Below are 15841 nucleotides of genomic sequence, written 5' to 3' on the forward strand. Positions count from 1 at the left end.
AAAAATAATGCAATCCATTACAGCAGCCCTTATAGTAAAACTACAGTTATGAAGTTCATATTTTTTATTTTATGTTTTATCGTTGCTCTCTATTTATTAACGCAATTAGAAAGTGTGCATGGCTTCAATTGTCACTGTGACAGAGAGGCGTTATTCTGCTTGATGGTCATTTTAAGAACATAACCAACTCTCTCAAGCTATAGTTGGGACCTTTGTCACAGTCACTCCACTATGCAATTGTACAGTATCTATTTATTTTTTGCAATATGGTGTTTAAACTCTAGCAACAAAAACAGACACGTTGAGAAGACAGATTAGTTAATATTGCAGTTTATTCTTTAACTCATAAAAGCATCATTATAAATCTATTGCAAGAAATCTTACCTCAGACTTAAAACATATTTCTGCTGAAAGCCCCAAACATATCTATCCCATATAAGACAATTACATATCAAAGCATGAAGTAAGCACTACATATATAAAAGCGTGCCATTTTAAGTTATTGGTAAGTAAACTTATCAAAGCATGTCATTTGAATACAGAGACAGTGTAAGTTGCAATCATACATATAAAAGCTCTCATGGAATCAAAAAATCATTGAAATTAAATGACAAAATACATTGTTTGTCCATTCATCTTCCAACGACTCAGATTTGTAATTTGATGCCCACAGTATCTGCATGAAAACATAATTTGTCCTTTCATAACTATTTCAAATAATTGAAAAAAAATAAATCTGTTTTAAGATGTCACAACACTGTGTTTAAGGTCTGGTTAGATTAAGGCACAAAAACAAATTGGTTAGGTTTAGGATATGATCATTGTTACGGTTAAAATGTTCTGTTAAGGTTAAGTTACCTTTGCTGTCATGGTAAAAGTAATACACATGATAACATGACAATGGGATAGAGAAGTATGAAGTAAGTATATTTCTGTGTCCAAAGTTTCTGACTAGACCACTATGTAGTAAGTTTGCCGTTTTGTATTCCAGTCTAAATGTATAGTGAGAAATATTATATCCTTTATAGTGGACTGAAAGTATCCCCTCAGCCAGGGGGTCCAGCTCGCCGGCCTGATGACTTTGCTAAGTGTGAAAATTACAGAAAGACATAAAATTGCATTTCTATAAAAGTAGCTGCTATTCCTAATCAGTCCACTGGAGGTCGCACTGTATCAGTAAGAGCATGCCATAGAGTCTCACTTGTTTTACAGTCTATGGCATAGACTGTAAAACAAGTAAAGAGTAAGAGTAGCGATTTACACTGAGAACCAGAACTAAACAGCAGATGGCATCAACCCGCCTTTTTTAATGCATCTGGTCTTTTGCTGTCAAAAGCGTGACACCCTCACCCCCAAATGTCTCTGTCAAAAAAGAGAAAAGTGGACACAGAGTGCAGAGTTTTCCAAGAAAAATGGACCACATCCTATTTTTTTACAAAGGTAACTGGAAAACCTGTGTGTTTGTTGTGTTCGCAGCAAGTTTCTGTGCTCAAAGAATATAATATTCGGCGCCACTATGAGACTCACCATGGCGAAAAATACGACCGCTTGCAAGGACAGCTGAGAAAAGAGAAGATAAATGACATGCTAGCAAGTCTAAAGAAACAACAGTCCGTTTTTACCCGCAGCCGAGAGATAAGTGATGCAGCAGTGAAAGCTAGCTACCTTATTGCTAACGAAATAGCATCAGCCTCAAAGCCATACTGTGAGGGTGAGTTCGTGAAAACATGCATGCTGAAGGCTGCAGAAATCGTGTGCCCCGAGAAGCGACAGGCTTTTGCCAACATTAGCCTAACGAGGAATACTGTGGGGGTTTTTTAATAGCTCCCACGTTTGTTTGTATTTTGTGGTGAGTCAGTTCAGGTGTACAGATAACTACACAGATGTGGAAATGTTAGTTAGTACATTTTAAATATTTTTTAGATCTTGAGAAGTTTATTTGGAAACTTGAGAAGTTTATTTGGCTGATGTCTGAGTTTTTGGTCTTTATGTTTCTAGTTTATTGTAGAAAGACCTTAAAATAGGGTTTATCATCCAAAAACCTTCACCAATGATTTAAACATAGAGAAATATTGTCATTATGTATGCGTTATTATGCTATGATTTTACTGGTCTGGCCCACTTGAGATCAAAGTGGGCAGTATGTGGCCCCTTAACTAAAATGAGTTTGACACCCCTGCCCTAAGGCATGAAATCATGAAAAGTAGTTAACAAAGGATAGTCACTAACTAAGCACTCCCTAGATAGTGAGTAGTGAGTTGTGAATGAGGGAGTTGTATCAGTCACAGCCTATATCTACTTAATGGAATACACAGTTCATTAAAATCACATTATAGGTTAACCTAAGCAGATATAATGTAGAAATGACAACCGATTGCCATAATTCACTATTTGCATTGTTAGTTGTCATGACGAGCAATCAGCTAGTGACAGCCTGAAAAGATTAAGAGGAAATAGACCATACTGGGGTCAATGTGGTCTGGCAGTCCATGGTGGCAGCAGCCTGGTTCGTTAGGCTGTGCCATTCACAGCTAATAGAAAAAGATTAAAACAAGATAAAAAAGGCCATACCCTGAGATGTTATGAAAAACAGACAAAAGTTCTTTGTCAAAGGCACTTTGAAAGGGACCAAGAAGAAGTTAGAGGCTGAAGAAGAATACAGATAAAGATAGCGGGGATAGAAAGGGAGTTAGGATTATCACTAGACATGCTACCCATTGGGGTAGTAATAAACCACCAAATTGATGAAATGGTAGTTCAGCAAATAAGATCAACAGATAGTGGAAACAGGAGGCCTATACCCACAGTCTACACCCGGTATGTCAGACTCAAAGGCAAGCAGTTTTAAACCGGCATAAGGTAGGGCATCTTAAGGCAGGGAGAGACTGTAAAATTAGATTAGATTTATACAAGAGTAGTATAGTTCCTCAGGATATAGCTACCACTAATCGAAAAACAGATCTTGTTTTGTTTTCCGAAAAAAAGCCTGCCAATGTTTGTAACATGTTCCATAGCTTAACATGTTTAAGATCATAGCATTAGCAGATGCTTTTATTGAAAGTAGTGTATGTTTTATTCATTTAATAATAATGAATGTGAGGTAAATGAGTAGTTTGGTGGAAGCATTGGGTAGCTCAACATGTTGTTGGCCGGTTGGTCGAAAACATCCATTAATTCTGGGCTTACTGCGTTGCCCTAAGTTGGACTTTCATGCGATAAGGTTTGGGAGTCAGAGTGACCCCATAGACTACAGTGAAGTCTGGCTCTCCAGCATCCTCAGGCCAGATGAATTTAAACTTCCTCAGCAGCGTCACCATGATGAGGAAAAGCTCCATGCGAGCCAGACCCTCTCCGAGACACATACGAGGACCTGAGACATAAAAAAAAGGATCTCATCGTCATCTACAAATGTTTGATTTAACCCACCCTCTCTATGGAAATTTCAACTGTTATTACTGCTAATACTACGGATTTTATCCTCATTCCCATATATTTACTGCTGTTATTAGTAGTAGTAGTAATAATAATTATTCTATTACGATTTATACTATTATTACTGCTTTACTGCTCTCATTATATGTTTCATTTCTGTCATATGGATTAACAATGTGGTAATCTGATTATGTTGTTTATTCTTTACACGTGACATCTATTGGATGTCTGTCTGTCCTGGGAGAGAAATTCATCTTCAGTTGCTTTCCCTGAGATTGCTCCCATTTTCCCCATGTAAGGTTTTTTTTTTTTGTAAATTATTCCTTATCCAATGTGAGGGTCCAAGGACAGAGGGTGTTGCATATTGTACAGATTGTAAAGCCACCTGAGGCAAAATTGTGTGACTTGTGTTATTGGGCTATATGAATAAAATTGACTTGACTAGAATGGCACGTACCTGCGGAGAAAGGCATGAAGGCCTCTGGTTTGACAAACTCTCCCTGGTCATTGAGGAAGTTGTCAGGGTTGAATTCATTGGGGTATTTCCATTGTCCCTCCTCATTCAGCACTGAGGTCAGGTTAGGGATGATCAGCGTACCCTGTGGAGAAAATAAAGCAAAGCATATAGAGGAAAGCAGAAAACATTTTCAAGACGTTAAGATTTACGTAAGCTACTTAAGTAAGGTAATGAGGCTAGGTTATTTATGTATGGTACACACATTATGGTAATCTGTTACAGAAATCTGTAACCTTAGAGACTGTTTCCTAAACTCAGTCATATCAAATGTGAATCATAATCTGCAGAGATATCACATTCCCTGCAGAGAACACTTAAATATTTGACAATAATGACAGTATAGATAAGACCAGTTTCTTCTTACCTTGGGGATGGAATACCCCATGAGCTCTGTGTCTTTAGTCGTACAGTGGAAGACGCTGAGTGGAACAGTGTTTGCTACCCTCTGCACTTCATGGATCACGGCCTAGAGGATAAAAGATTTTGGTTCAAATGCAATGATTACAATTAATCTACCCCAAGAACGTACCCCAACCCAAACAGATTCCCTCACCAGATTTATTGTTTGATTTTTACTTTTTTGATAATCATCTCCTACAGTGTATACTCTAACAAATACGCTACACAGACCCATGAAATATTAAACAAATTATGAGAAAAGTAATTTACCTGCATGTAAGGCATGTTGTTTCTGTCCTCAAAACTGGCCTGATCCTTCCCTTCCAACACCTCATCTATCTCCTGCTGACAACGCTCTGAGGGAAACACCAAAAATAATAATAATTTGTTATACAATTGAAATGTGAAGACAAAAACACAATGAACAATATGATTGAGAGTGGATGAAAGGTAAACCTATGCAAGGGTGGAAGTAAATTAATCCTAATGTGTGTTGTCCCTGATAAATAACAAAGTAAATAAAGTAAGGACAGGCCTCTCGTTCATTTTTTGGCGGCAAAAGTTGATTCCACAGGTGGAAATGATAGTCTTCAGCTAAAATTATCAGGGGAAGCTGAATAAGGTTACTATCATTAATTGATGATACCGTATGTGTGCCCCCTGCAAGTAAGTATCACTGCTTTAGCTGGAACAATACAGACATTAATAACTAAAGCATGGTTTGAAAACCTATCTTTGCCATAACAGCAATTGTTCTTGTGAATTACCGGCTGACAAACACAATGACACCGATATATCTTCAATGACTGATTTATCAGACAGACTCTAATCATTACTTTTTAAGATCAACCAAAGATGTTTTTTTAAGAGAAAGATTTTTTTACTCAAAATGACCAACTCAGTCTTTCCTAGGAAAAAGCACTAGTTGACCACATTAAACTAGTGCTTTTGGAGCATTAGTTGAATGCTATTGGTTTCAGATTGTGCTCCAGTAGTTGAAACTACTTCATAGAAAGTACTCCCGCATGTAAAATGTATGGACAAATAGATACAATTTTTTGATAGCAAGACAATGGTAGAGCCATCATTTGCATACCTTGTACATGTGGGTAGTTCATAAGGTAAAGAAAACCAGTAAGCAGGGTGTTGGAAGTAGTGTCAGTCCCAGCAAAGTGAAGATCCAGAATGAACATAGTCAGCTGTCGTTCTGAAAAGGAGGAATGATCATCACCCACCTAAAGAAAGGAGAATGATTGTTTTAAAACAGGGATGGACAACGTTTTGATTGTAGGCCATATACAGAAAATGATGGGCCAAACAATAGTAAATGTGTAGTTTTCAACCAGTTACCCTGCAAGAAAGTAAGCGGTTCTGGACCATAACACCTGTTAAGCCATATAAAGTTTATTTTCTATAAAACACTAATAACAGTTGAAGTTTGACATTAACAGTAGTGGTTCATTGTTGAGCCCAAATATGACAAAAAGTAACTCTGTATTTCCTGCTTTTAACAATTATTTAGAAAAATTAAATACGTTTATACTTAAATACAGTGCATGGCTTAAGTATCCCCTAATTTATTATGACATGTAAATCTGTAAATGGTAAAAGTTATCACAGGCAGACCAGGCAGAACTTTCTAAGTGGTCAGTTAAAAGATGTAAACCTTTAAGTATATTATTTTCCCAACTTTTCAGTGTTCTACAATTCACCTTATCCAGCTGATCCAGATAACAGTCAACAAAGTCTTGTGGATCTCCAGGGACTCTTGTCTGCTTGTGCTCATTCATCAAAGAAGTTGCAAGATTCTGAGCAGTCTGAAAAACATTCAAGTCAACATGCATGAAAGCATTCATAATTTGTATTCTACTTTTTTTCCATTGAAAAATGCATGTGTTTTGGTTGCCTCTGTGTGTGTATATATATATATATATATATATATTTTAAATATATACATTCAACCCCTTGGTCCAATTAACATACCTCAACATTCTTAAAGGCCTTCTTGAATGGCAGCGGCAGGCTTCGAATCATGGGAAAAGAGTCATAAAGCTGTTTTAAAAAAGATAGATATATATTTAGATGATTTAAAACCAAACACCCATATTCTGCAACCTGGTATGAATTGCTGTCAACAAATGATTTTATCTTCAGATATCGGCTAAAATTCTGTGCTTAGCTAGAAAACAACTCTTGAATATCTGTGAGGCAAGGTGAGTAAGTTTGTTTAGATATATACAGTGGGTACGGAAAGTATTCAGACCCCTTTACACTCTTTGTTTTTAGCCATTTGCTAAAATCGAAAAAGTTTTTTTTTTTTCGCATTAATGTACACTCAGCAACCCATCTTGACAGAAAAAAACAGAAATGTAGAATTTTTTGCAAATTTATTAAAAAAGAAAAACTGAAATATCACATGGTCATAAGTATTCAGACCCTTTGCTGTGACACTCATATTTAACTCACATGCTGTCCATTTCTTCTGATCCTCCTTGAGATGGTTCTACTCCTTCATTGGAGTCCAGCTGTGTTTAATTAAACTGATTGGACTTGATTAGGAAAGGCACACACCTGTCTATATAAGACCTTACAGCTCACAATGCATGTCAGAACAAATGAGAATCATGAGGTCGAAGGAACTGCCCAAGGAGCTCAGAGACAGAATTGTGGCAAGGCACAGATCTGGCCAAGGTTACAAAAGAATTTCTGCAGCACTCAAGGTTCCTAAGAGCACAGTGGCCTCCATAATCCTTAAATGGAAGAAGTATGGGATGACCAGAACTCTTCCTAGACCTGGCCGTCCAGCCAAACTGAGCAATCGTGGGAGAAGAGCCTTGGTGAGAGAGGTAAAGAAGAACCCAAAGATCACTGTGGCTGAGCTCCAGAGATGCAGTAGGGAGATGGGAGAAAGTTCCACAAAGTCAACTATCACTGCAGCCCTCCACCAGTCGGGGCTTTATGGCAGAGTGGCCCGACGGAAGCCTCTCCTCAGTGCAAGACATAAACCAATGAAATGAAAACATTCAAACATTTCCCCTTTTGGAAGTAGCTGCCATTATAACAACAATATCATTTCATAAACATAAGAGGACAAACTGATGCCACAAAAATGATTGCATGTGTCCAGTGTCCAGTATCCACTCAAAAACAAATGAACAAGTGTTGAACTAGCAAAAAATGCCATTCTTAGTGCTTTATGTTTTTGTCCCCTGTGAGCTGGTCCAAGCCCGCATAGAGTTTGCCAAAAAACACATGGAGGACTCCCAAACTATGAGAAATAAGATTCTCTGGTCTGATGAGACCAAGATTGAACTTTTTGGCGTTAATTCTAAGCGGTATGTGTGGAGAAAACCAGGCACTGCTCATCACCTGCCCAATACAATCCCAACAGTGCAGTACAGAGATATCCTGGAAGAAAACCTCCTCCAGAGTGCTCAGGACCTCAGACTGGGCCGAAGGTTCACCTTCCAACAAGACAATGACCCGAAGCACACAGCTAAAATAACAAAGGAGTGGCTTCGGAACAAGTCTGTGACCATTCTTGACTGGCCCAGCCAGAGCCCTGACCTAAACCCAATTGAGCATCTCTGGAGAGACCTGAAAATGGCTGTCCACCAACATTCACCATCCAACCTGACAGAACTGGAGAGGATCTGCAAGGAAGAATGGCAGAGGATCCCCAAATCCAGGTGTGAGAAACTTGTTGCATCATTCCCAAGAAGACTCATGGCTGTACTAGCTCAAAAGGGTGCTTCTACTCAATACTGAGCAAAGGGTCTGAATACTTATGACCATGTGATATTTCAGTTTTTCGTTTTTAATAAATTTGCAAAAAATTCTACATTTCTGTTTTTTTCTGTCAAGATGGGTTGCTGAGTGTACATTAATGAGAAACAAAATGAACTTTTTCGATTTTAGCAAATGGCTGCAATGAAACAAAGGGTGAAAAATTTAAAGGGGTCTGAATACTTTCCGTACCCACTGTAAATGAAAAGATGGAGGGACAGACAATCAACAGTAAGGATACAGATGCAAAGTTTATTCTGACTTCTATAAGTATACAGCAGTACCTTTAGCATGGCTCTGGGCAATGTAAGACTAAAGGTGTGTATTAGTTTTTTTTGATAAATTGCATTATATTTTCAAATCTAATGCAGGGAGAGCAATTTCCGACCTGTCTCAGCAGGTCAAAGGGTTCATTTGTGGTTCATGACCAAAACACACAAAATGACCATGGGTCTCATTTAAAAAACGTGTAAGAACAACCCCAAATGTTTGCGACTGTACTAATTAGGAAATGTACCTACAGCGAAAACAAAAACAAATTATAAAAGCTTGCGTACGCCTGCCAGTGTGCAATTTTGTTTTGCAAATCACAAATCAACTTGGAAGTTTGCGCAAGTGGATCGGCATCATATCCGTCCTCTACACGCCCACATTCAGCCATAAGTGGTCAATGCAGAGAACCTCATGAATATGTATGCAGGTAGTGAAGATGTGCTGGGTGAGATGACTGGAGAAGGCCGACTGTGTGTCACTGAAACGTTTCCATTGAGCACAGATAGTTGTATTGGATAGCTATATTCAGTTTGTCTGTACAATATGCTGTATCTGTCACTATGTAATAAGGAATATGGAATAAAACAAATAAATCATTCAAAATCATCTTGGTTTTACACACAAAATAGAATTCTAAAAAACAACTTGGTGGAATATGCACAGTAAAAAATATAGATATTATTAATTAATTAATTTCTCCTGTCTCCATAAGGTGCGTATGCATGGGTCATGACTTTCCGTACAGGTGCGCACACTCTCTCGTCAAGTTCGTTTTTTATGGATCACAACTTCTGCGTGGGTATGCAACTGTATAAATGAGACCCCAGGGCTGCTAAGTTTTCAAATTATTTTTGGTTTAGATTCAATAGCCTATCGGAGAAGTCGGTGCATTTAATGAGTATCCTTCCCAAGAGTGATGTTAAAAAAGTTCAGGAGCCTAATTCCCAAGTTTAAGGCATTTATAGTTGGAAAGCCAGGTCAATAATCATGATCAATGATGAACACATATAGTTGATCAGCATACTTGCTAAACTTCAGACATCATAGCCTAAATTATGCTGATTAATCAACTAACTGATAAAAAAAAATGTGTGGAAACATCTTTAAAATGTATTTTATTTAATTGCGTTTGGGACGCTCCCAAAGAACTGGGCAGGACACAGACAGGATGGAAATTTGAACCATAGCATAATTAATACCCAAACATGTTGAATAAAACACCACTCAGCCAGTTGCTGTTGTTTTCTCTTCTTCATTTTAGTTATGCAGTTTTGACAGAGGACCAAGCAGCAGAGCGCGTTACAGGTTTTAATATCCTCGATCACATGTTATCAGTTATAAACTTGTTTTATTCTTCATGGGAAAATGTACGTGTGGCTTTGCAGCTAGTGAAATGTGTCAATCGGGTAACTCTCACGGTTGATGCTTGACAGGTGGCAGCCCTACTAGTGACATTCCCATCAGCCCCAGTTTTAGCTTTTTGATTGGTGCCCATTGACAAATGCTAACATGCTAACATGCTGAGCTAACATAATGAATACAGTAAACGTTGTACCTGCTAACTCAGGATGTTAGCATGCTAATGTTAGCTCTGAGCACTGCTGACCCTAAGTACAGCCTCAGAGAGCAGTTAGCTTAGTTGAAGTCTGATGTTTCTGATATTTCTGAGCCAGGTTTGAAGGCAGAAACATGCCTTTGACTCACCATAGCCCATGGTCCGTTGGATATTTTGGCATTCTCTGTAAAGCATCGAACAATCACTTTGATGAACTCCTCATCATACTCGTAGCGTTTACCGAACAGAACCTGGCAGATGATGTTGGAGGACGCATTATGGAACATGATTTGAGGACTGAAGGATTTGCCTAGAAAAAAGTGCAACACAGTATTGTGCAAGAATTAAAATAAAAAATAAAAACATCACAATTTATCAATGAACAAGCAAAAATCAACATTCGACATTATTGGAAATGTGTGATCAAGATGCCCTTAATTGCATTATCAAATAATAGTATTTGTGCTGCTCAGATGTCAGTGTCACTGATTAAAGTAAACCCTGCCATTCATAGGACATACCAATGCTCTTCTCCAGCGTGTCAAGGGTGTATTTTATCTCTCCATGAATCCTCTCCTCCATGGAATCCTTCCCCATACCAAAGTTCCTCAAGTTCATCAGAGCAAAACGACGTTGATCCTTCCAACCAGAGCCATAATCTTCCAGAATCACTCCTACAACAGGGGTAGCGGCACAAAAGTATACGGTTTGAGCTTAAAATAGAAATGTCTCATGATATCACTGTCCATCATTATTATTGTTGTTTGTTTTGTTTTGTTTTTTCAATCAGCATCGTTGTTTACTTTTCATTACAGTCAGTGCTCTCAATTTTTTTAATGATCTATAAACTTATTGAATTTGTCTTGAACAGATGCGTTGGTACTTTCTTACATAAGTGATGGAGTGTCACTCTATCTCATTTGCCAAATATTGAAGTACCATGTCAACCCATTATTAGCCCAATCAGAATATATTTTATTTGTTGGTTGGACTGCTGACAACAAGAACAATAACACAAAAATGACTGAGCAATTGATACCTCCAATTGTTTGTATATTTTGTATGTAAATATTGATAAATAATTGTATTATAAACTTAGCAAAAGTTATTTCATCCAAGCAATTGACCGATTTTTAATGCTGTGCAAGGAAAGCGCTTCCCCTTCCAAAGATGTTGAATGGAGTCACTCTTTTAAGAGGAGAAAAGAGGAGCCGCCTGATTTTTTCAAAAGACTCGCGGTTAGAATAATAAATAGAGCCGCTTAACATGTGAGGGGGCAGCTGCTTTTGTAAAAGACTAGTACAGGACAAGTGCAGGCAAGTTTGATGACTGAATAACGTTTTGATAAAGGGAGACAAAAAGTCTGCTACAGCCCTACCTCTTTTTCTCTGGCAAACTCAATAGTATAGTGTAAACATACATCAGTTACATAACAAAGCTTTGTTCCCCTCCATTTTTGTAGTGCTGCCAGACAAAACACAGCTGCTCGGCTTTACACCAAATACTAGAAAGCAAGATCATATCCGCCCTGTTTTAGCCTCCCTTCACTGCTTACAAGTATGGTTTTGATTTGGTTTTAAGGTTTTATTGATTGTTTTTAAGGCACTTCGTGGTAAGATAAGATAAGATAAGATAAGATAATCCTTTATTAGTCCCGCAGCGGGGAAATTTGCAGGCTTACAGCAGCATAGAGTTAAAGTGCACACAAGAGACATAGTAAAGAAAGACAAGATAAAAATAAAAATGAAAATAAAAAAATAAAAATAAAATAAAAAGACAAGTATTATAAATAAGCAATAAAAAGAGTAGAAAAACACAATAAAAAAACACAATAACAATAATAATAGAAAAACACAAGGTTCAGCTCTTAGCTATATTGCTGAATTGCTGCTCCCCGATGACCCAGAGAATTCGACAAGGAGATACTAGTCAACAGGTGACCTTCACTTTTAGCCCAGGTCCTTGCTTCTCCCTTTTCACTATTTCCCATCATGCTGCAGTATTTGCCTGTTGATAGGCCACACATTCCCATTTACTAGGATAATAATGGCACTAAAAACTTAAACTGCAGCAAGACTATTATTTTAACACCATATGTAGTAATACTGTTAACTGTCCCATTCCAAGATGCATGGGCTGAGATACAATGCTGACATATGAAGTGTACTCTGCAGGATGTCGGATTACTTTTTTATAATCAGCGAGGCGGATGATGCATTCACTGCCCTTTGAGAAATCATGTCTGTCCTACCTTTCCTTTGGGTGGTGTCATTGACAAACAGGTCTTGGGGTCTTCCAGCAAAATCAATGCCCTTGGTCACTAAAGCCTCCTTAATGGTCTTCATCCCATTGATGACTACTGCTGGTTTGGTGCCGAGAAATAAACTGTAGACATTTCCATAAGTCTTCCTCAGCTGGGAGAGAACCAGATAACATCAGTGTTTTAAATTACATATATCCTTTAACTTCAGATGGACAGCGTAAAAGAAAAGTGACACACCCGAGCACACTCGTCAGTAAAACAGATTAAGATAAAGAAATGTCATATAGAAAGAGCATCATAAAATAATGCAAACATTAATAAACAAAGGTAAAAACAAAATACAACAGGTAATTACAGCACATTAGAGCAAGTTAAAAATAATGAGACAGTATGACAATCATAGTGGCGTGTATATTAATTGATTTCATTGCACAAACTAAAAATGAGTGTTTGAATCTATTGCACCCGGCCTTGGGGAGTCTACCTCAGCCCTGAAGGGTGCAGCTCTAACTAGACGCAGCTTGTGGTATGTAGTCATGCAGATACTTTTGGTTATTGAGTGACCAACGTTCAGGTAACTGCTTAGACTTTAGCCAAAACATCTGCGGTGGAATTTGGTTTGTAGCACTGACATTGATTCTGTGAAGGGAGGTTGCTTGGTTTTTGGTGCAGTGAGCACCACAAAACTATCCCCTTGAGATCTCAGCAGTGGAGAGCTCATAATCTCCTTGCAAGTATTTGCAGGTTAGACAACGCCCAATATGTACGAATGGCCTGTGCCACTGATTGGGAATAGGCAAGTACACAGGAAGTCACCTCTGTACTGATAATGTCAGTAGTCGCCTGTTGTGAGTACACTGTACCCTAAAAACATATCTTACAGTGCAAAGATTTTAGTGCACGTTTTTATTTTACACTTGCAGCCAGTAGGTGTAATTCATAGTCTCGAAGTGCAGTGGCACTCCTACTTTTAAAACTATTTCTATCAGGAAAAGCAGGATAGTTGCCACAAGTTAGTATTTAAACATTTTAAACACATTTCATGAACTAATGATAGTGATTATATTAATACAATAACAAGTGTATGCATTGGGAGAGTAACATTGTTCATTTCAGCGTATGTCTTACCCTCTCAAAGTCCTTCAGGGGGTTATCTAGGCTCAGGTCCAAAATGTTCCCCAGTATCGGTAGGACGAGGGGTCCTGGTGGAAAGTTCTTGGGCCTCCGGGATTTGAGTTGAATGAAGATGAAGACAACGCAGATCAATAGCAGGATGACTGAAGCAAACATGGTGGAATGGACTGAACTAAATAGTTGATTGACTTGGTGTAAGAGTGTAGCTCAGTTCCTAGAGTTGCCTCTTCTTGTTGTTTTTGCTCACCTGTATGACAGAAACAGTTCACACAGCTTGAGAGGCATAAATCGAAAACATGCTTTGGCTTGAATTGTCCACTAAACTATCAGTGTATATGTTGCTGAATTAGTTCCAAAATTTGCCACATAGCAACTTAGTTTTCAATAGAGTTGAAGAAAGCTAATCAATTACAGCGAGTGGTAGAATGTAACCAAATACATTTACTCAAATACTGTACAAACAAATCTGAGCTATTTTCTTTAATGGCACTTCTTCCTTCTACTCGAATACATTTCAGAGGGAAATATCTCACTTTTTGTTTTTTACATCACTTCAATTATTTCACAGAGAAATTAAGATTTTTACATACAAAACATATGAATAGCTTATAAAATATGTTGTTTTCTTATAAATTAAACTATCAAACATTATGATTACAGCTAAAACGATTAGCAGATTAAGCTTTCAGTAAATAAGTAGTTAATTTGCGACTAATTTTATAAATAATGCTTAATGCACAAGATGCCAAACATGTTACAGTCACATCTTCTCAAATATACTCATGCTTTTCATTTTAATTGTTTTGATCATTTATATCATTTATTATTTTAATAGTGAGGTTTGGACTGCATGAGAAAAAAATAACCTAATCATACATATCGTTCATAATAATGATCGACATCAACAGTATGTTTTTTCTGCATTGAGATTCACTTTGAATATATTTTTTAATTTTTTCATGACCTTGCGTAGGCTTAATCAAATAACATTTGAAATGCAGGATTTTAATTGTACTGCGTTGTTTTTAAAGTAGGCTTCTTCGACTTAAAGTGTCTGAATACTTCAACCACCACTGGCTACATTGTTTAAATGTATTCTGCCCAAATGACCTAATACAATTGTTAACATGTCAGTAGGTGTAGGTTCAGTTACATACAGGGGAATTTCTTTCAAATCGTGAAAGATGAAACGCAGCGTCTTTTCTGTCTGAAAAAACACCGGATGCGTCCTATTGAAATGGGGCCATCCTGTATGCGCTGCTCCTCTACGTTGATGGAGAAGTTAGTAGCGAAACGAACGTTTTCCAAATCTACCGGTTAGTCTTCATCCTCAAGTCTTTTTTTTTTTGTTAACCCCAAAGAAAAGCATATATCTCACCTGTTTGCCGCTGCTTGTTGAAGTGTGGACCGGCCTCAATGTTGGAAAACACCCGTTATGCAGACAACAGCTCCTTACATAAGGGAAGGCTACTCAACAGGCTATTTGTACAGACAACTTTTTTGTCTATACAAAGTTCACTGCCTCTGCACTTGGACTAGAGCCAGCAAAGGTACAGGCCATGCATGCATATTGGGCGTTATCTAACTTCCACACAATACAATAAAGAAACCAGTATTTGTGAAGGGATTTGAAATCTCCGCTGCTCAGATCTCCAATGCAGGTGAAAGGGGATAATCTTGTGATCAGGGGCGCCGCTAGGGATTTTGGGCCCCATGAAAAGAATCTTTACAGGGCCCCCAACACAGCGGACTGAACCATTTTACGTAAATAGAGGGGGGGAAGGGGGGGCCCTGCAGGGGTTGATGCTTCCAAAACAAATAAAGGAATTGTTACCAGGACATGGAAAATAAAACATGTGTGATTATATGTTAGTTAATAACTTAGTGTCATTATTTTTTCTGTATTATAATTTCATCATCATTAGGGGCCTCTCTGGGCCCCCCTCCATCATGGGCCCCTAGAATCCGTCTCCTTTACCCCCCCTTTTCGGCGCCCCTGCTTGTGATGCTCAATGCTTTGAAATTAAGAATGTAAAGCAGTTTATAGACATCACTATGAGACGATACTTATATTCAGGTAATTTTGATGCAAACACGTTTAAATATACAAATGAGGCAATATCTTATTAAATATACTGCGTACATTCCTGAACAGAAATCATAAAATTGAAGTGAGGTTCAAAATTCTTCTTTCATTCTGTTGACATTAGTAAAAGGTTGTTACAGAGGGAATTTTGGAAATCTCCTTGTATCATTCGATGAATCAGAAAATAGAAGTTCTTAAAATCAGGCTGCATGGTTGATATGATCAAACCCCTATATAAAACCTTTAGAATATAGATAAAGAAACTGGAAAATTGTATGTAAGTGCTATTGGAGTGAAGATTTCTGGCTCAGAGTATAAGAAAAAAACTTATTTAGAGAAAAAGGCCTTTTAAGAGAGAGAAGCACTTACAGAAATGACAAATTAAACAGTTTCAAA

The 15841-nt window shown here is 37.8% G+C and overlaps 1 protein-coding gene across 1 annotated transcript; it reads right to left on the reverse strand.

Moving 5' to 3' along the window:
• Nucleotides 1-335: 335 nt before the first annotated feature.
• On the reverse strand, nucleotides 336-14974 carry LOC129108473 (cytochrome P450 2F2-like). Its single transcript, XM_054620305.1, has 12 exons — nucleotides 14738-14974; nucleotides 13354-13606; nucleotides 12214-12376; nucleotides 10484-10636; nucleotides 10112-10272; nucleotides 6332-6400; nucleotides 6061-6165; nucleotides 5445-5583; nucleotides 4619-4704; nucleotides 4314-4415; nucleotides 3890-4031; nucleotides 336-3370 (listed from the first exon to the last, which is right to left on the reverse strand). Exons 2-12 carry the CDS (start codon nucleotides 13513-13515, stop codon nucleotides 3183-3185), a joined length of 1470 nt encoding a protein of 489 aa, XP_054476280.1. The 5' UTR covers nucleotides 13516-13606; nucleotides 14738-14974; the 3' UTR covers nucleotides 336-3182.
• Between the last annotated feature and the right edge of the window lie 867 nt (nucleotides 14975-15841).

This window comes from Anoplopoma fimbria, chromosome 19, assembly GCF_027596085.1.
Source record: "Anoplopoma fimbria isolate UVic2021 breed Golden Eagle Sablefish chromosome 19, Afim_UVic_2022, whole genome shotgun sequence".
Taxonomy (NCBI): Eukaryota; Metazoa; Chordata; class Actinopteri; order Perciformes; family Anoplopomatidae; genus Anoplopoma; species Anoplopoma fimbria.